A 20,006-nucleotide genomic window follows, 5' to 3' on the forward strand; every position below is an offset into this window, starting at 1 on the left:
AAGGACTCTGTTATTAGTCCTGCATTCACTTGCAGGAATCCACAGGGATGCTCACTCTCTCATCCACAGTTCCCTTCATCTCAGTGCTGTCCTCTCTAGCAGCTCCCTGGACAATTATAAGTACACTTTCCTTTCACATCCTATGTACAAATACCCAGAATCCCATGTTGCTTTCCAGTACTTACCCACCACAGTAGAATGAACTGCTACTGCATCCTCATGGTTGCTTTCACTTGTGGTTTCCTTTAAAAGATAAACCCTTTATTACATCAAAACTGGGTCTTAAGTCAAGATTGGACACTATATTATCATTGAGGACCAACATCTTCTCAAAACAGCCTATACTCAATGCTGATTGAAGCAAGAGTGATCGACACATTAAAGGGTTAACCTCACACATCTGCAAGGGTGTGTGGCTAGATAGAACATGCCCTGTATGTGCATCTTCTCTATAGGGAGCACCATGTGAGTATTCAAAAATTGTAACATATAGAACAAGCACAGTCCTGAAAGACCATCAAGCATTGCCTCCACCCTTAGTCATTAGTTTGAGTCTCCTTACATGTTTAAGTCAGACACTGGGATGGGTGCAGAAGGATTATTACACACACTTTTTAAGAGAGAGAGTATCATGTACTGTAGGCTGGCCTAGACATCCCTATGTAGCCAAGGGTAACACTTCATCCTCCTTTCTCCATTTCCCAACTGAAATGCCACCCCCCCACTTCAATATTATTCTTTTTTTTTCTGAGACTTCAAACATCTTACCACACCTAGTTTTATTCGGAGCTGAAGATCTACTGTCATGATTTTGCTGCCCATTGGCTTTCTTTAAGGACATATGCTTGCAGGGTAGGGTGGTAGCTCAGTCATAGATTCCTTGCCTAGTATGCACAAGACCTTGGGTTTGATCTCCGTGGTTGCAGTAAAGAACAAAAATCAAATAGGAATGAGGGCACACACTCATAATCCCACCATTTGGAAGGTTGAAGCAGGAGGATTACAGATTCCCAGACAGTCTGGAATTTGATTATAGCAAGTTCAAAGTCAGCCTGAGCTACACAGTGAGAACCTGTCCCAAACAAAATTTCAATCAAACAAAATGAAACTTTGCCTTGCATATCTCAAAAAAAGTAAGAAGTCACGTCCACTGCCCTCCAGAGATTGCAGATGGGGTCCAGGTAGCCTGGATGTTTATCAGGAGTAAGGCTGAGAGAATTTTTACCAATAGACTTCTTATAGGAGAAGGGGTGGACTGTATGTTTCATGAAGTTAGATATTGGGTCACCCTCATTCACTGTGAAGCCCCTGTCTACACTTGAGAGTGCTCCTTAGATACGTGTAGAATTTCCTTAATCATGATACATTTACAATTGGTAATTGCCATTCACAATAGTGTTTAGCCACACAATCACGTGCTGCTGAGTCAGAAGGGGGCAGTGTTCATTACCATGGCTTCTGGAAGTGCACAGTGGCTCTGGAGGGCTGGACTCACTTCTGCAGAGGACTTCAGGGTTTGAAGAAATACGCAGCTATGCAGAGGAGAGAAAAGTCATAAAATAGTTCTGTGTAGTTCAGTGTTTTCATCAGCTTTGTAGAAAACATGAATCTCCAGGGCCAAGAATGAAGTAGAAAGCTGACATTTCCAGTGATTCCGCCAATGCTGCACTGTGTAAACATTCTGTCTGTGGCTTTCAATAACATAATGAATGTGGTTTGTAAGGTAATGGTAAGGGTGTTTGGGAAATGCGTTGGGATGAGTACAGAGTTACAGAGTTCTGTCCATGAACCCAACTAAGATGAGCTTAAAGAATAACAGTAGTAACCAGGACTGTGGGAGCAGAGTCAAGGAGATCACTAGGGCCTACTGGATCCCAACTTAGCTCCAGGCTCTGGAAGAGATCCTTTCTCAAGGGAACAATATGGGGACTTAAAGAAGAGGATACTCCCTGTCTCCCTTTGGCCTGTATGTAGTACACACAGTTCACATAATTGCACATGCAAGCAAACATTAACTAAATAAACAAATTAAAAATCACTTTCTGAAAGAGTAAATAATAAGAAAACTATACGTTTATTGAAAACAGAACAAAACACAGTAAACTTATCTAAACCAACTGTACAACTTAGAATTTCATTAGGAATAATATATTATCATATGGTCAGACTGTCAAAAACAAACACGATTCAAGTGTGCCAACTATATGAAATCTGTTAAGTATAAAAACACAGATATCACACAATTAAATTAAAGCTTAAATGATAATATCCAGGGTTTGGAGATGACACTCTGGGCAAGTACTTGCTGGATGAACATGGAGAACTGAGTTTAAATCTCCAGCACTTTTGTAAAAAGCTAGACAGTGAGGACAGTGACTTTATTCTTAGTTCTGGTAAGGGAGGGACAAGAAGATCTCAAGGGCTTACTAGAGAGCCAGTTAAGTCTAATAGGTGAGCTCCAGGGTTAGTGAGACACCTAGTTAGAACTACATCTTTATTGCTCAACACACAATACACTTTGCTTTCAGGAGAAATTGACTCAAAGTTTCCTCCCTGCTGCCTCCTTTTCACACTACTACAAGAGGCTCTGCAGTCTGGGAGGAAGAAAGGCTACCAGCAGTATTACCCATGGGCACCACCTCCATGCTCCAACACATTCGTGGCAGGCAGGATGTGTCTAGTGCTGAATAGTGGTGTGAAGGATTCGGGTAGCCGACTGCTTTTGCATTGGACTGGAGGCCAGCATCACGGGAGAGAATTCATACTGGTACTCTAAACCTGGTCAAGCTGGGTATCATGGTTCACACCTGTAAATCTCGGCGCTTGGGTGGCAAAGGCAAGCAGATCTCTGCGAGTCAAAGGCCAGGCTGATCTACATACCAAGATCAGACAAGCTAGGGATACATAGTGAGACCCTATCTCAAAACAGTCAAAGTAAAATTACACACACATTAAAAAAAAAAAAAAAAACAAACCCTAAGCTAAACCTGGTCAAAAGCACATGGCCAGAAAGCCATTGAGAGTCTTAGTGGCACCCCTTCTGGTCTGCATCTGGGCCTGCAGCAGTCCAAAGGCATCAGCTCTGTACCCAATCCCCCAAAACCCAGAGGAGGCTGGACTCCCAGGAGTTCTAACATGCCCAGGAGTGTAGAAAAACAAACAAACAAAACAGATAATGGAACTGGCTATCACAGCCTAACATTTGAGACTTTTTAGCAGCAATTTAACATTACTCATATTACTGGGATTCCTTATAATTGTCAAGGACGAGAGACTGTAGAAGGGAGCAATGGAACTTTAAAACAATATCTTCATAAAATAAAAAAGGACGAGCTATATCCCCATATACCACAGATTTATTTAAATAATGTTCTTTTTATTTTAAACTTTAAAAAAAAAGTAGATGCCAAAGAACTCTCTGCTGAGTGTCTATGGCACTCTATAACTAGGCACACTTATGCATAGGTGAAAGGGAGGGATCCTCTTACTGGCACATGGCATGATCTCGATCAGGTATTAAATATGAGGAAAGGGGCATGTTTGTGTTTTTTTTTTTTTCTGCAGGATGCTGAAGGAGCATGGTGGCTGCCAGAGTGATGGGTGAGACATGTTGATGCCAGGACAAAGATTGATGCTGACCTGTGAGCTTGCTGAATGTCCTGACAATGGTGACTGGGAAGCTGTATTGGACATACGTTCCTGACCCACCATTGCTTACCTATACCCCTGATGGGACAAACTGCTTTGCCTCAAGTTCTTAGACATTGTGGAACAGAGAATCAAAAAGAGAAGTTATAATGACTCTTGCATTGTTCTTAAATGTGACCAGTTATTCCAATATTGGAAATAAGTCTTCATTTGGAAGTCTAGTTCTGGACATTTTCAGAGACATATTTGGAAGTTAGCTGCAGTTCTCTATGATGTTATGATAGCAAGAGATAAAGTTGGGACAGGATCTGGATTTCAAACAAGTGTTAGCACATGTGTTAAGGCTCTTTTAATTTTTCTTTTTTTTTCTTTTTTTGAAACAAAGTGTCTTTGTGTAACACTGGTTATCCTAGAACTCACTTTGCAGACATAGTAAAATCTTGTCTCTCTCTGTATCTTTGTCTCTGTCTCTGTCTCTGTCTCTCTCTCTCTCTCTCTCACACACACACACACAGCAGAAATAGAACAAAACAATATAAACAACAGAAGAAGAGCAGGTAAAACTGAAGTTGTGGGTGTCTGTTGTGTATGTCTGTGTGTATCTGTCTGTGTGTCTGTGTGTTTGTGTGTCTCTCTGTGTCTGTGTGTGTGCCTGTGTGTTTGCATGTGTCTCTGTGTCTATGTATGTCTCTCTCTGTGTCTGTATGTCTATGTGTATGTGTGTTTGTGTGTGTCTCTCTGTGTTTGTACATCTGTGTTTTGGTATGGGTGGTGTCTGTGTATATATGTCTGTGAGTGTGTCTGTATGTGTGCCTGTAACTTTGTGTCTCTCTGTCGATGTCTGTGTCTCTCTGTGTGTGAGTCTCTCTGTGTCTATGTGTCTCTGTGTGTTTCTGTGTGTATGTGTGTGTTTGTGTGTGTGTCTTTGTGTTTCTGTGTGTCTGTATATCTGTGTGTATGTGCTTGTGTGTGGGTGTGTTTCTCTCTGTCTCTGTTTCTCTCTGTCTCTCTCTCTTTGTCTCTCTCTCTCTCTCTGTGAGTGTGTGTGTGTGTGTGTATTTGGTAAAAGAATAGTGAACTGAAAATCAGGACCATATTTACCCCTGGATCAGAAGGACACACATCAACTAGGACCTGGAAGTGTCCACAGGGGCCTTCTAAGGCATTGAGGGACATTTATTTGTGAACATCAGTGCTCAGCTCACAGGCCCTTTATTATTACTGTCCTTTGAACCAGATGTGTAACTGCATTAGTTACTCATAACAGCATGCTGGTTTGTAATTAAAACAAATCTCCATTGATAGGTTCTAGACCAAGTGTTAAACACAACTAGATTGCCTCCCAATTTATCATCCCAGGGATTAAGAAGAAGGTCCCTGCATTCTCAACAATTTCTTACAAACTACTTCCAAATAAAAAAGGGGAGGCCTGGAAAAATGGCTCAGCAGAAGAACACTTAGTTCTCCTGCAGAGGACTCAGGCTTGTTTCTTTATGTCTTTATCAGACAGCTCACAACCTCCTGCAACTCTAGTTCTAGAAGATCTAATGACCTCTTTCTGACCTCTGTGGAGTCAAGGCATGCAAGTGGTACACAGATACACATGCAGAAAAAAACACCCATGCACATAAAGTCAAATTCTTCAAAAGTATTCTTTAAATAAGATGACAACTTATTTAAGAAATGGTAACTACTGCTTGCTTGCAATCATCTTTTAACTTCAAGATTAGATGGAAATATTCTGTTCTATTATTTATTTATTATTTATTTATTTGAGTGGAGAATAAGTTTTACTATGTAGTCCTGTGCTAGTCTGAAACAGGTGATTTTAGAAGGGAGGAGATTAAGGGGTTCAGAGGGTGATAAGAGGTGGCAATGGGAAGATTGTGGTGAACATGGATGTTATAAACAGTTATCTATCTATATCTATCTATCTATCTATATATATATATATATATATATAATACATAAAATGTAAAGGTCATAATACATATGAAAATGTCACTATTACATGTAATTAATATATACTAATAAAACACTTTAAGAGAATGTTTTAAGGATTTGGGACATTATTATCATTCTATCTCAAGATCAGATAATTATTTAAAACTTTACATTTTAATGTTTAATAATTAGATTCAAATCAGTTTAGAGCAATTTTTAGGTATGAATCGGATGCACAAATAACTCTATTATGGAGCTGACCTGAGACTTCAGAGTACCCAATGCATTTGTAGATTTTCATGAAGAAGGGCAGAAAAGGGGGTGAGAGGAACTCAATAGAAAGGGATTGCCTAGCATGCCCAAGTCAGGGCTTCTGTCCCCAGCACTGGAAAAAGAAAACCACTTAGGATGTGTCAGACAGCAGAAATAGAAAACACTAAAGGATTCCAGAAGGACGGGAAGAGGAAGACTAGTTTGTAATCAAAAGAACCAGAAAGTCATGGAATTTCCAGACAAGGTAGCACCCCTCTGAAATGCCAGCACTTGGGAGGCTGGAGCAGGAGGATTAAGTCCTACCTGGGCTACATAGAATTTCTATGATAGTCTGGGCTACGTAGAGAGACCCTGTCTTTAAGAGTCTGTATATTGACGCAACCAAAACCAAGATGTAACTATGAATATCCTTCACAGAGGGAACAGAAGGGTGGGCAGAGACCATCCACAGGTAAGACATGGACAATGAGGAAATAACAGTTGAAGCATGTTCACAGTTGGGAGAATTTTGCTCACTTGGGAAAAAACTTGGTGTGATCTTCTATTGGGTCATCCCCTTCCGCCCACTTCTCTATACATCTTCCACAGGAAAAACACTGGACAGTGTCCTTTTTGCCTAGAAAAAGAACTGGGGTCAGTTCAACAGACATACACCAGCCAAATCACAAGAAGGCAACTCCAGATGTTCAGATTTACTGTACATTCATAGACACAGGCAACCAACAAGCACTTGCTAAATGAGTAAATCAGAAAGAATGTACTATAGCTGGGGTGGGACAGAAGTACAAATTAAGAGTCCCTATGCAATCTAGATTATGAAGACTCGCTTGTCTCTTCTGACATTATTGCCAGCTATATTTAACTAGAAGTAGAAGCACATCATCTGTGAGACCTGAGGAAGGCTGGCAAGAGGAGACGAGCATTAAGACCATGTGGTAAGACGATCATCTGAGCCAGTGGGATATGTCTGTTGGATGAGGTTTCTGCAGAATCCCCCGGTTCAGAGTCTGAACACTGAGGGAGCTATGGGAAACTGAAGGTCTTATGAGCCCCAAAGAGATCAATGACAAATGATGACAAATACAGAAAAATGTAAGAGGATTCAAATATGTGGTCCACACTAAATCTGACCCTAAAGAGATGCTCAGCGTGAGAGCAGTGGCTGCTCTTGCAAAGGAGTCGGGTTTGGTTCCAGCACCCACATGATGGCTCACAGCCTGTCGCTTCTCTATCCGACCAGCAGACAGGAACGACACAACTCAGAGATCTTCTCAACGCAGTTTTATTCAGGATCTTTTACTATCTTCTCTCTATGGAAGCCCTTTTCTTATCTCTCTTTTTCTGGATGCCCTTCTGTCCTCTCCTCTCTCTGGATGCCTTTCTCCGATCTCTCTGGGTGGTCTTCTGTTATCTCTCTTAACGTCATCCTTTTTTATACCCCTGCCTGTCCCAATCAGCACCTGCCACGTAGGCATGCCTCATTGGTGCACCTCAAACAGCCCGATCCTGCGTAGCAGCCAGTCTGCGCACTGTGGCTCAGTTAGGGAAAAACGCTCGGTCCCCAAACTGCCAAGAAGCAGAGCTGGAGCGCACCTGCTCCTCGCTGGAGCACAACAGCCAATTGTAACTGCAGTCCCAGGATCCAACACCCTGTCTGGCCTCTGAGGGCAGCATGAGTGCATGCGGCACACATACTTACATGCAGGTAAACACAAACACATATGCATAAAGAAAAAAAATCTGACTCACCTGTGTAGAAAAGGCCAGCTTTGACCAGAGCTTCAACAGCCACAGTTGATTCTTGGGGCCAGTCCTTAAAGGTGTACATCCTTAGTTCTTCATTAGCGAAGACACTGTCATTGCAGTAAGCTTGGGGAAAACGATGAAGGTGAGACCAGCAGGCTTTGATGGCAAAGTTCAAGTTAGATCTCTCTCTCTCTCTCTCTCTCTCTCTCTCTCTCTCTCTCTCTCTCTCTCTCTCTCTCTCTCTCTCTCTCTTTCTCTCTTTCTCTCTGTGTGTGTGTGTATGTGTATGTATATGTGTGGGTGTGTATGTTTGGAAAGACCACAAGCTCAAGGTTCATTCGAATTTGAGGCCAGTCTGGGGTAGGAGAGACCCTAAGAATTTCTTTCAAAACATTTTATCCAAAATTTTAGTTGTTTGAAGGGAAGCATCCATTGTGGCACCAACACTACATAGTTATGTTTACCTAGGCTAAAATCTAAGCCACTTAGTGAACAGATCCATGGTACAGAGGCTTGCCACCAAACCTAATAACCTTATAATTTATTCTCTCATGGAAAAAGAAAACCAACTCCTATAAGTTATTCTCTTGACTTCCACATATTTACACATGGGACCCATGGACATCCACATACAATGATAAGTGAAAAATTGAGTGTATTTTTAAATTTTACTTTTAAAATTTTCTTTCTTTTTCAAGTAGGTGTTTTTTCTACACATTTGACTGCACCACACATGTTCAGTGGCCATGGAGGTCAGAGGAAGACATTGAATCCTCTAAAACTGGACTTGCAGTGTTGTGAGTTGCCAGAGGATGCTGGGAACTGAACCTGAGTCCTTTGAAAGAGCAGCAAGTGCATTAGCCACTGAACCATCTCTCCTGTTCATAAAGTAACAAAAACAAACCAAAGTCATTACATGATAGGGAAATCACTTATGAAGATATGTTTTAAAGGAAGGTTGGAGAAATGGCTAAGTATTTAAGAACACTGACTACTGGTCCAGAGGTCCTGAGTTCAGTTCCCAGCATCCACACAAGACAGTTCACAAGTGCCTGCTACTCTACCTCCAAGGGACTGGATGCCCTTGTCTGACTTTCAAAAGCACCTGAATATATGTGGCATACACACACACACACACACACACACACACACACACACACACAGTGTTTGGAATGCATCTGAGGTTTTACCTGATACCATAGGTAATTCTCTTCTGACCCAGGAATTCACAAAATGTTCTCCCTGAGGAAAGAAATTCAGGTTATTAACTGATTGACTTATTAAATATACATTCTTAATTTTGCTTTGATTTTTATTGATTTTGGAAGTTTTTTTGCAGTGCAAAACTGTGATACCATAATGGTCCAGGGTTACCAAAGGGTCAAGTGAGCTTCAATCCTGATACTTCAAACACCTGGACAACAGGAGTTGGCTACCTCCTCCTTCCCAGCTTGGCGCTATAAGCCTGCTCCCTCACCATTAACCCTAGTAAGAATTTATTAGCCTGACAGTTATCGGGCTTCACTCCTTGTTTGATCTTATAAGGTCTCCCCAACTCCCAAACAGTTCCTGAGTGTGCAGGTGAAGTATCTCCCAACTACGGTTGCCCTGGTCAATGGTTCACAACCACACAAACCTCCTGTATTGCCCATACTGGCACCAGTCTAAGGTTTTTTCCTACCATCCAGCTGGGTAAGCAATGGGTCTGCCTACCTTGAGGGAGAAGCAGACATTGGCAACATAAAACACCAGTGAAATGGAAACTTTCTCAGAGTTTACCAACCAGCTCAACAACAGAACTGCAGTTACACAACACAAGTATTGACTCATGAGGAACTGAGACACAGGAAGGGCACTCATCTGAAAAGGACCTCTCCAGCTGAGCAACTTTCCCTCTAAGAAAACTGCACCCAGACTTTCAGCCCATGCTGTCTGCAGATGCTGTTTCTGAGTGAGTCAGTCAATGAAGTCTTGTTGGCTTCAGTTTGGGCTGTGTTTCCCTCTGCCCACCACTAGGATGTCCTTACTAGTTTGAGTCTAAATACCCAGCTTCAGAAGGCATCCTGAATGCCCTGCCTCTGTCAGGTACCGCAGAGGACTGAGTCTGCCATCAAGATGGAGGCTGCAGAAGGTTGCTAGGGGAGTGGCCTCAGTCAGAGAAGATGAAGCCACCCACAGCCAGCCCGGAAAACTAAGTCTAAGTGGTTCCAGCTTAACAAGAGAACAACATTTTTGCTTTCTTTTCTGCCAAACAGATACACAAGAATGAGAAGAGAAAGGAAGAAAGACACAGAATCCATTGAAAAACAAAACAAAACCCCTCACCCTGACAATTCAAATATTATTAGGTAAAGAATATACACTATTAGAAACAGTTGTCTGTTGTAAATTACCGTTACATGAAGAAATCCCTCATAGCTTTGAATATACTGGGCAATTTCCTCTGGGGACTTCTTACTTTGAAGAAATTCACATCTAGGATTAAAAAGTTGGTTAAAATTTACCACCAACATTGACAAAATCAATATTGATGAAAAAAATATACCCCCAATATTATGATGAAGATTATCTATATCACAATAAATATTTGCTAAACGGCCCATCAAATTGTTGAGTTTGGAACTTCAATAAAATTGTCAAATTTCCCTGAAATCTTACTCATGAGGATTAACATTATGTTGTTAAAAACTTTAAAATATATTAATGATAAAATAAGACACTATTTAAACCTCAGATGCAGTGCTGGGTAGGATTTTTTTTTTTTTTTTTTTTTTTTTTTCAACTTGAAATAAGCTGTAGTCATCTGGGAAGAGGGAGCCTCAGCTGAGAAAATACCTCCATCAGATTGGCCTGTAGGTGAGTCTCTGGGGCAATTTTTCTTATTAATGATTTATGTGGATGGGCCCAGTCCACTATTGGTAGTGCCACTCCTGGGAAGATGGTTTTGGGAGGCATAAGAGAGATAGCTGGACATGAATAAGCCTGGGAGCAAGGCAACAGGCAGTGTTCCTTCATGGTTTTGGTTTGTTCTTGCATGTGTTCCTGCTCTGACATCCCTCAATGGTAGATTGTAATCTGTTAGTGTAAGCCAAATCAATCCTTTCCTTCTCAGATTGCTTTTGGTCATGGTGTTTTTCACAGCAAAAGAAATCAAAGTAGGGCAAACCTTATTATTATTTTAATTTTTATTTCAAGACAAGGTCTCCAGTGTTGCAATGGTGATGCCAAAGTCTTGAGCTCAAGCAATACTCCCACCCCAGCTTCAACAGTAGCCTGCACTATAGGTATATAATAATATACCCAGCTGTTCTTTTCTTGAAGAAAATATGCAATAAAATCGAAGAGATTGATTCACAGTAAGTAGAGGGTGGAACACACACACAATCTAAATCGATGTAAAAATCATAAGAGATGGAGGGAGAAGGGTATTTGAATACTGGTTGTGATATTTAATAGTATTAGACATTAATGGTCATCTATTTTAGGAGATAGAACAATATTGTGGCTCTTTTTTTTCTAAAGTCATGACTTAAAGCTGGATGCTAAGGGAATAACAAGTGGAAGCATGTGTTAGCTGGAATTTACTTCGACATAACCCAGTCATTACTGTTCCACAGGGATAGTGGGAAAGAGATAGATGGAATAAGATCAGACCAGCTTCTGGGAAGTGTGTATTATATTTCCTCTGTTTTCTGTGTAATTTCCATAATGAAAGTTTGAAAACTACTTAAAGGAATGAATGTTTATGTGGCAGAACCAAAAACAACAGGTATCAAAACCACACCACTAGACACATTGTTAAAAATAAGTAAGATTCACTTGCTTTTGTAAGCAGAATAACAAAAACTCTAAATGTCCTAAATCAAACACACTTGTTTGCCTCCTGTGGCACTGGTGTGAAGTGACCTAAGACCTTGTCCTCTTGCCATTTTTTTTTTTTTTAAGTCATAAGATGGCCTTGAACTCCCAGTTCTCCAGTGTCCACCTTCCTAACGCTGGGATTACAGGCATGTGCCACTTTATGCAGCAACCATTTTCATTTTGTGCATATCCTTCAGGACACGAACCACTTGTAATATTCTAAAGACTGTTATCTTCCTTCCCCTTTCATTTATACATTTATTTATCATTTCCATTTCTGTGCAGATTAACTCACTCCTTAAGTCCTGAAACTGTTACTTGACAGGACAAATTGTGGTACCGGGGCAACCAAACAACATTTAATAAGTGTTAGGAGGCCTGGAGCTAATGCACTTAATGTACTTGCAGAAGACCTGAGTTCAGTGCCCAACACCTACTTTGAGCAGCCACAGTAACTGTAGCTCTGAGGAAGAGGATACCTCTGTCCTCCGAGGGTGCCAGCACTAACATGCACATAACCCACCACCCCAATTACTAAAAATATAAAGGTGGGTCTGGGCAGATGGCTCAGTAGGTGACAGAACCCATCTAGGAAAGGCTATAGTAAACAAGTGAGTTTTCTGTAGATGGCCCATCATATTGCATTGCTGAGATGGATGTGGTCCAAGAGGCAATGTCCCCAGAGACTTCATCCCAGGATTGCTTCTTGCTGCCTTTCCTGCCACTATTCCATTGCTTAATGATTTCCTGGGTATTTACCTATTCTGTTGGGCAGATCTCCTGCAGAATCAATATGAAGATGTACTTTGGTATAGTTAGGATGTTTAGACAAATGGATGATTTCAGAAAAAGTGATAATTACATAATTCTTGATATTATTTTATAGAACTCCTAAATTTATACAATTAATCTCTAGCCCCCCTATAGAATAAAAGCAGCAACTAGGGCTCTGTAAACTTTAATGTGTCACAGGCTAAGTACACTAGAAAACAGGCATGGAACAAATTTACGATCAAGGGAAACATTCCTTTTAGGTCAGAAATGAAGCAAATACCTGCTAACTAAAGGTACTAAACTGGGAATTGACAATTTATTGTATGTAGGTGCAAGGACAGAAAATGAACGATTGACTAGTTTTTCTATCCAAGAATTCAAAATAGTAAGACACAAGGTAGTTGATTTTTCTCTTGACAAAACTATGTTAACTTATGACACAAAAACTATTGCTTTAAACTTATAATGAACTTATAGAGCTAGAAACTAGATAAGGGGTTTTCAGTCAGGTACTAATGGAAAGACATGTAAACAATCCTGCTGTAACTTCTTAAAACTTATTGACCTATGACATAAATTGTTACTTTAAACATACTATGAACTTATAGAATAGAAAAGGGCTTAGAAAATCATGTAATTAATTACCCTTCTGTAACGGTTCTACCTGATAATTACAATTAAGTAATTTTTTTGAGAAAGTATAAAACTAAGAATAACAATAAATTGGTGGTGTAGCCCTTTTCTGCTTCATTCAGTGTGTGTGTGTGTGTGTGTCTGTGTGTGTGTGTGTGTGTACCTGACTTTCTTTTCTTTTCTTTTCTCTCTAACTCATGAATAGTTAATGACCTATGAGCATCTCACCTGGCCAGCAAGAGGCCTCTGTATCAAATCAGCAGGAGTTAATTGCTAGAAGCTATCAGCTGTTGGCCTCAGAATATCAAGAGAGAGTTAAGTAGCCAAAAGTCATCAGTTCCCCCTACCCCCTCAACCCCAATCCACATTTCACTGTCTTCCTCAGTGCCTGGATGCTGAGCAGGCCTCTGCAAGTACATAAAATACCTCACCACAAGCATGAGCACCTGAAGTTGAATTTGTGTTGCCCATGTAAAAGCTGAGCCCAGTGCTCTATGTCTGTAATCCTAATCCTGGAGGAATAAAGACCGATGGATCCCATGGGGCCTGTCTCAATATATAAGATGACAAATGATGAGGTATCCCAACATGTGACCTCCACAGAAATGCACATACATACACTACACACCAACACACCACAATATAAACATACTCTACATACACCAACATACTACACACAAAATATAAAAATGCAAAGTAATGAAGCAAAAATGAACATAAAAGATAAAAATTCATTTAAGATCATGTGATTCAAACTTTGTACCATGTGACCAGATTTTCCTTGCTTGATCCTACACTGGATAAGAGAAATATCAGAACTCATTTGGTACTGCAACAATGTTGCTCTTTTGTCTCTAGTTTCATTTTGCTAAAAAATAAGCAACAACAACAAAAAAGTAGAAAACTTTAAGAATAAAGCTTACTTGGGGAACCACTTGGCATGCTCCTTCCAGGGATCATCTCCTTCTTCCCAGTTTCCCAAGCATCCACCACAGGAGAAACACTGCACAGTGTCCCTTTTACCTACAGATGCAGAAAAGGGTTTGACTGCCCAGCAATAGCACCAGGTGCGTCTTGGAGCTGTACATACTCTTATCAGAACAAGACCGACTCCAGCATGCCTGTTTTTCCACGGCCTCTCTGGCTGAATCCCTGTCCACAGTCCCACTGCCCTGGACCTCCATGCCCCAGCCATGGCCAGCCTCCATGTACACAACCCTCAACATGCTATCTTCTCTCATATAGAGGTAGCTCTTAGCTTTCAGGACCAAAGTGATGAAGAAGCAAAAACTAGGGCTAGCTTGAGTTGCCTTGGCCATGTCATTTCTACAAAAATGGAGGAACATCTCTTTAATTCCTTGAGCCTCAGCGAATTCAACTATGAAATGTGGAAGAAGAGAAAACATGTTGAATTAGAATTAGTGCTCAACCCATGCATAGCACAGGTGGGTACCCAGCACACTGCAGATGCTGTTGCGACTGTCACTCATGTCTGCTCTAACACCTGTATGTGGCTGAGGAATTTTGAAGCGTAGAGTTCTCCATGGCAGCTTGCCTCATGGGTGGGAGTTAAACAAGTAAAAACAAAATCCTTTCAAAACTACTGAAATTAAGTGAATCAAGGGAATATATGCGTAACAATGTCCCTAAAACCAGAAGACAGTGGAATCGAGCTATCTCATTGTTCAGGACCTTATGACCAGAGCTGGTGTTTCCTGGAGTCTTTTTATTTGTGTTTTCTAGTACTGGGACTAAACCAATGGCCTTTCACGTGCTAAGTGAGCCCTCCAGTAATGAGCTACACCTTGCAGTTAATATTTTCTAAGGTACACATTTATAGAAAACCTGTTATTATATATATATATATATATATATATATATATATATATATATATATATATATAGCAAAGTAATAATACTACACTAAAAGTAGTTGGGAATAAGATTATTAAAGTTGATGTTTAATGAACCAGATCTCATATCTAATATAGCACAATTAACCAATACAAAATGATTAACAGGAAGTAGTAATAACAGAAGAGGAGGAAGAGGTGGGAAAGGAAGAGGGAGAGGAGAAGGAGGAAGAGGATGAGAAGGAAGAGGAGGAGGAGGAGGAAGAGGAGGAGGAGGAAGAGGAAACAAAGAGGCTGGAGAGATGGCTCAGTGGTTAAGGGGACTCTTGCAGTGGACTGGAATTTGTTTCCCAGCACCTAGCTCAGGCAGTTGACAACCACTTGTAACCACTGTTCCAGGAAATCTGACATTCTTTTCTAGACTCCACGGACACCTGGGCTTTTAGTGCAACCACTCCCGCAAACACACACAAATACATATTTTTTAAAAAAAACCCTAAACTTTATATTTTACAGAAACACTGTACAAAATGGAATCTACTTACCTGTGAAAACAAAGCCAGCTTTGGAGAGTACACACGGTGAAGTCCCATGGGCATAAAATGGCCAGTTCTCAAAGGACTCCAGTCTGGCCTCCTCTTTATGGTACCTTGCTTTGCCACCTCTCAGCATCTTCTCAAGACTCTTCACCCGGATGTCATACTTGCCAATGTTACCAACATCTTTGCCCAGAAGGAACTCACATTCTGGTCGTAATTTCTTATGGTTCTCTATGGGAGCTTTCCTGAGTCTGGTGGAAAAGAGGATTAAGCTACAGCAAAAGCACTGAACCCCATGTTTTATGCCTGTGTAGTAAAACCCAGCAGCTGCCATCTCCTGTGGGGTCCAAGATCTGAATGTGTCATAGGTCACAAAAGTCTTGAGTCGTTTGGCTTCACTGCGCATCCGTGAGTTAAACCCTTTCTTCATTTTCATTCGTGTTTTATGGTCTTCTTCTTGCTGTTTCTTTAAGACCTGAAGTGCATCCACTCTGAGAGTAGCAGAGAACTCAGAGACCAAGTCATCATCAAACTCACAAATTCTCTCCTCAAAGGCTTCTCCCTGGGCTGCCATTTTCTAAATGAGAAAGAAAAGCAGATGGTTGGTGTTTGTAATGTTTTTATTATTATATGTAAAGAATTGTGTCTCTGGGCCAGAAAGATGGCTCAGTAGGTAAAGAGGCTTGCCCCAAGCCCGATGACTTTAGTTTCTTGCCCAGGTCTTACAAGGTAGGTAGGAGACAAACAATCTTGTATGTTGACCTCTGACATCTACTTGTGAAAGAAAGAAAGAAGTTTCTTGAGAATCTATGAAACATCAATATTTACCCACTTAATCAACAAATATTTGTGAAGCACCTACCTGTGTGTCAAACAGTGAGCTAGGCCTCAAGGACTGGCAATGAATCAGATAGAGGGACCTGACTCCAATCATGAAGCCTTGCAAGTGTCCTTAATCTTGATTGCGTGCTTATTGTTCTTAGAATCCTGCATGTACCCCATTCTAGCCCTGAATTCAAGGATGAAGGTGATAACCATAGTAGAGTCTGGGACCCTGTTTTGTTTTGTAACAATGTACTTCACCTTACACACCCCTCCTTCAGAACATAGTGTGCATGGGGCTACATGTGGTCTCATCTCTGAACAATACTATTGTTGTGGAAATGGAGATAGGTTCCTTGCCATTTCTAGGAAGCACAATATCACAACAGACTTCCTGGTCCTCTGTGTGGTGCATTTTTTTTTGATGAGAGACTTGAGATGATCTGTCCTACTGTGGGAAGTGCCATCCTGGGCAGATGATCCTGGGATGTATTAGAAGGCCTGATGAGCAAGCTATGGAGTAAGCCAGTAAGCAGTACTCCTCAGTGGTCTCAGCTGCAGCTCCTGCCTCCAGGGTTCTTCCCTGTTTGAGTTCCTGCTTGGCTTCCTTTAATGATAGACTGCCATGAGAACCTGCAAGCCGGATTAGCCCTTTCCTCCCCAAGTCATTTTTGGTCATAGTCATTATCACAGCAATAGAAATCAAACTAAGACAACTCTCCAAACAAAAGATACAGGCTACCTGAAAGGATTAAGAAGCAAAATTTATCATTCTATTCTCTACAAAAAAAACCTCAGCTTACCTTCAAGGATAGTTACTACCTTAAAGTGAAATGAACAAAAGTGTCTCAAACAAAAGGAACCAGGACCCAAGCAACTGTTGCTGTCCTAAAACCTGACAAAGTAGAAGAGATAAAGGAACCAACATTTTAATCAACAATGAACCGAAAAGTCATTACAATCCTAAACACATATGCACCAAATTCCGGCCCTTCCCATTTACTAAAATGTGTACTACTGGGTTTCCAAATAGACTAACTCCAACTCAATGAAAGTAGATTATTTTAATGCCCCACTTCTCTAATAGACAGGCCTTTTGAATGAAAACAACAACAACAAAAAAAAAAACCCATCCTATCTGACTATATACAATAAAGCTTAACATCAACAGCAAACGAGTCTCTGGTGATTAGAGAAATTCACTGGGATTTAGCAACACGTTTCTGGGTGGTAAATCAAGAAAGAAAATCCTGAAGCTAAATGAAAATGAAAATACAACACAACAACACCTCTTGGACACATTAAGAGCAGTTTTAAAAGAGAAATGTCTAGCTCTGAGGGCCTACATTAAGAAATTGTAAAGAGTCCAAATAAATGGCTTAATGGTGCAAATGAACAATTTGGAAAAACAGGAGCAAACCAGACCCAGATCAAAGCCAGCAAGAAATAGTAAGAAGCAGAGTACACATTAATGAAATAGAAACAAAGAATCACTAAACCTAAGATGTGGGTTTTTTGTTTGTTTGTTTTGTTTTATTTTTTGAGGAGATGAGCAAGAGTGACAGTTCTTTGGCTCAATTAACTAAAAGAATGGGAGAGGAGAAAAAATTCCTAATATTAAAGATGAACAGAGAAACATTAAAGCAGGTATCAAAAAATTCAGAACATTGTAAGGGAATACTTTGGAAACTTCTACCATATTGACTTGGAAGACCTAAAAGAAATGGAAGGATTTCTAGATTCAAACCATCAAAGTTAAGCCAATAAAAGATCAATAACATAAAGAGACTCATAATAAATAGAGAGATCAAAGAGTAATAAAAATCCTTCTGTGTAAACAGAATTCAGATACATTCACAGAAGAATTTTACCGTACTTTCAAAGAACTACAACAAATACTTTCAAATTATTCAAAGCATAGAAACAGAGGAGCACTTGAAATTCTCTTCTATTGGTATTTTTTCATCATCAAAACCAGATGAAGACACAGCAACACATCTTATGAGCACAGATACAAACATTCTCAATAAAATCCTCACAAACCAAATAAAAGCACATATCAAGGATTTCCTCCACCATGATCATCTGGCTTTTGCCCTAGAGATGCAGGGATAGCTCCATATTTGTAAGTCAACAAATAATAAATCACTGACAAACACTGCATGACCATCCCTCGGAGAGACGCAAAAAGGGCCTTTGACAAAATTCAACATGCATTCATGATGAAAGTCCTAGAGAGAGTAAGACTGGAGGGAACACACCTCAACGTAATAAAGGCTGTGTATGACAACCTCACAGCCAACATCAACCTTACATGACAGGGAAGCTGCAGCCACGCTATCTCAACAATATGGTTGGATAACAAGTCCTAGAGAAGGGCAGCAGTTTGACATGCCAGTGTGGACAGGGAAAATGTCACAAGGCCTCACTTCTGTAAGAAGTGTTGGCTGCTGAGAGAGGGAGAATTACTCATCAGGGAAAAGCCCCTAATGTATTAACCAATCCTAAGTGTTCAGCCCTGTACACGTACACATATGAGTAACACAAGATGGACTCAGTAAGAGAGAGAGAGAGAGAGAGAGAGAGAGAGAGAGAGAGAGAGAGAGAGAGAGTGTGTTTAAAGAAGGGGTCTGGAATTTGAGAGGCAGTTTGGTGGGATGGGAGAGTGATGGGTAGAAATAATGTAAACACAATGCTCAGATATGAAGTTATCAAAAAAGATTTAAACATGACAAAATGAAGAACACCTTTGTATAAACATATGGCCAATCTATACATTTCAGCATTCTCAAAGGTATATCAAATCCCCTTTTGGGTAGAGTTAGAGCTTTCACACAATGCTTTGTCGACCTCATTCAATTTGGAATTTGCCTAGTTACCTACATTTTTGTAAAATCTGCAGCAAACTCAAGGTTTTCATTTCTTTGGGGAGCAAGGTCTTGCTTTATAGTGTATGTCAGCCTCAAAGTTGACATCATCCTGCCTCGGGCTATTGAGTGGTTGGATTATAAGTATGTGCCACCATACCTGATCAAGTTGGATCTTTTAAGACAAGGCACACTCTTTCATCAGACAGCTTCCAGGAAGAGTTTCCCTAGTGAAACAGATACCACTTTTGACTATCCCTAACAAGATAAAAACCTCCTTGTCTCTAGCATGTAAAATGCCTAGCAACGGTCGCCCGGAGTTCTGTCAATCCTCAAGTCTTTGACTAGATAGTTTTACAGTTGTCTCCTGATTCATCCTCTCTCTCTCTCTCTCTCTCTCTCTCTCTCTCTCTCTCTCTCTCTCTCTCTCTCTCACACACACACACACACACACAAACACACACACACACCACACCACACACGTACAGTCTCCTTAGCAATTTTGAGACAAAGGTCATGTTCTTATCTAGAGACACAGTTTCCCAGCTCTAGCTTCCTGCTCCTTCCCTGTACAGAAGGAGCTCACCCTGACTTGACAGCCCAAAGCTTTGCTTGGTTACTTTCATTTTTCCTAGCACAGCCTGTAGTTACTTTTTTGTTGCTGGGATAAAATGCCCTGACAAAAGCAGCTCACAGAAAAGAAGGCTTATTCTGGCTTACAGTTTGAAGATCTGTATTTCGTGGTAGTATGGAAGGCTTGGCAGGAGCAGAAAGCCAGCTGGTCGCAGTCCATCAGCAGCAAAGAAGCAGAGAATGTGAGCAGGAAGTGGCACCAGGCTATAAAGTCTCCAGTGACCTACTTCCTCCACCATGCTCCACCTCTTTAAAAATTTTTTTTAAATTAATCATTCTATTAGTTTACTTCTGAAATGACATCCTACTTTCTGGTTACCCTTCCACAACACCCCCCATCTCACATCTGCCCTCTCCTCTGTCCCCTTTGCCTTTATGAGGATGTTCCCCCACCCACCCACCCTCTCCTGCCC

The 20,006-nt window shown here is 40.7% G+C and overlaps 1 protein-coding gene across 2 annotated transcripts in view; it reads right to left on the bottom strand.

Moving 5' to 3' along the window:
- Positions 1–19,774, bottom strand: part of Naip (NLR family apoptosis inhibitory protein) — a 37,446-nt gene extending 17,672 nt beyond the window's left edge. For both annotated transcript variants that reach the window (XM_076927283.1, XM_076927282.1), the window contains exons 1-9: positions 19,681–19,774; positions 15,278–15,848; positions 13,803–13,902; positions 10,005–10,086; positions 8,802–8,853; positions 7,615–7,734; positions 6,382–6,481; positions 1,451–1,532; positions 186–243 (exon numbers count right to left, since the gene is read on the bottom strand). In XM_076927283.1, coding sequence (XP_076783398.1) covers positions 186–243; positions 1,451–1,532; positions 6,382–6,481; positions 7,615–7,734; positions 8,802–8,853; positions 10,005–10,086; positions 13,803–13,902; positions 15,278–15,845 — 1,162 coding nt within the window. In that variant the 5' untranslated portion in view covers positions 15,846–15,848; positions 19,681–19,774. The remainder of the gene's footprint in view (positions 1–185; positions 244–1,450; positions 1,533–6,381; positions 6,482–7,614; positions 7,735–8,801; positions 8,854–10,004; positions 10,087–13,802; positions 13,903–15,277; positions 15,849–19,680) is intronic.
- Between the last annotated feature and the right edge of the window lie 232 nt (positions 19,775–20,006).

Source organism: Arvicanthis niloticus, chromosome 29, assembly GCF_011762505.2.
Source record: "Arvicanthis niloticus isolate mArvNil1 chromosome 29, mArvNil1.pat.X, whole genome shotgun sequence".
NCBI lineage: Eukaryota > Metazoa > Chordata > Mammalia > Rodentia > Muridae > Arvicanthis > Arvicanthis niloticus.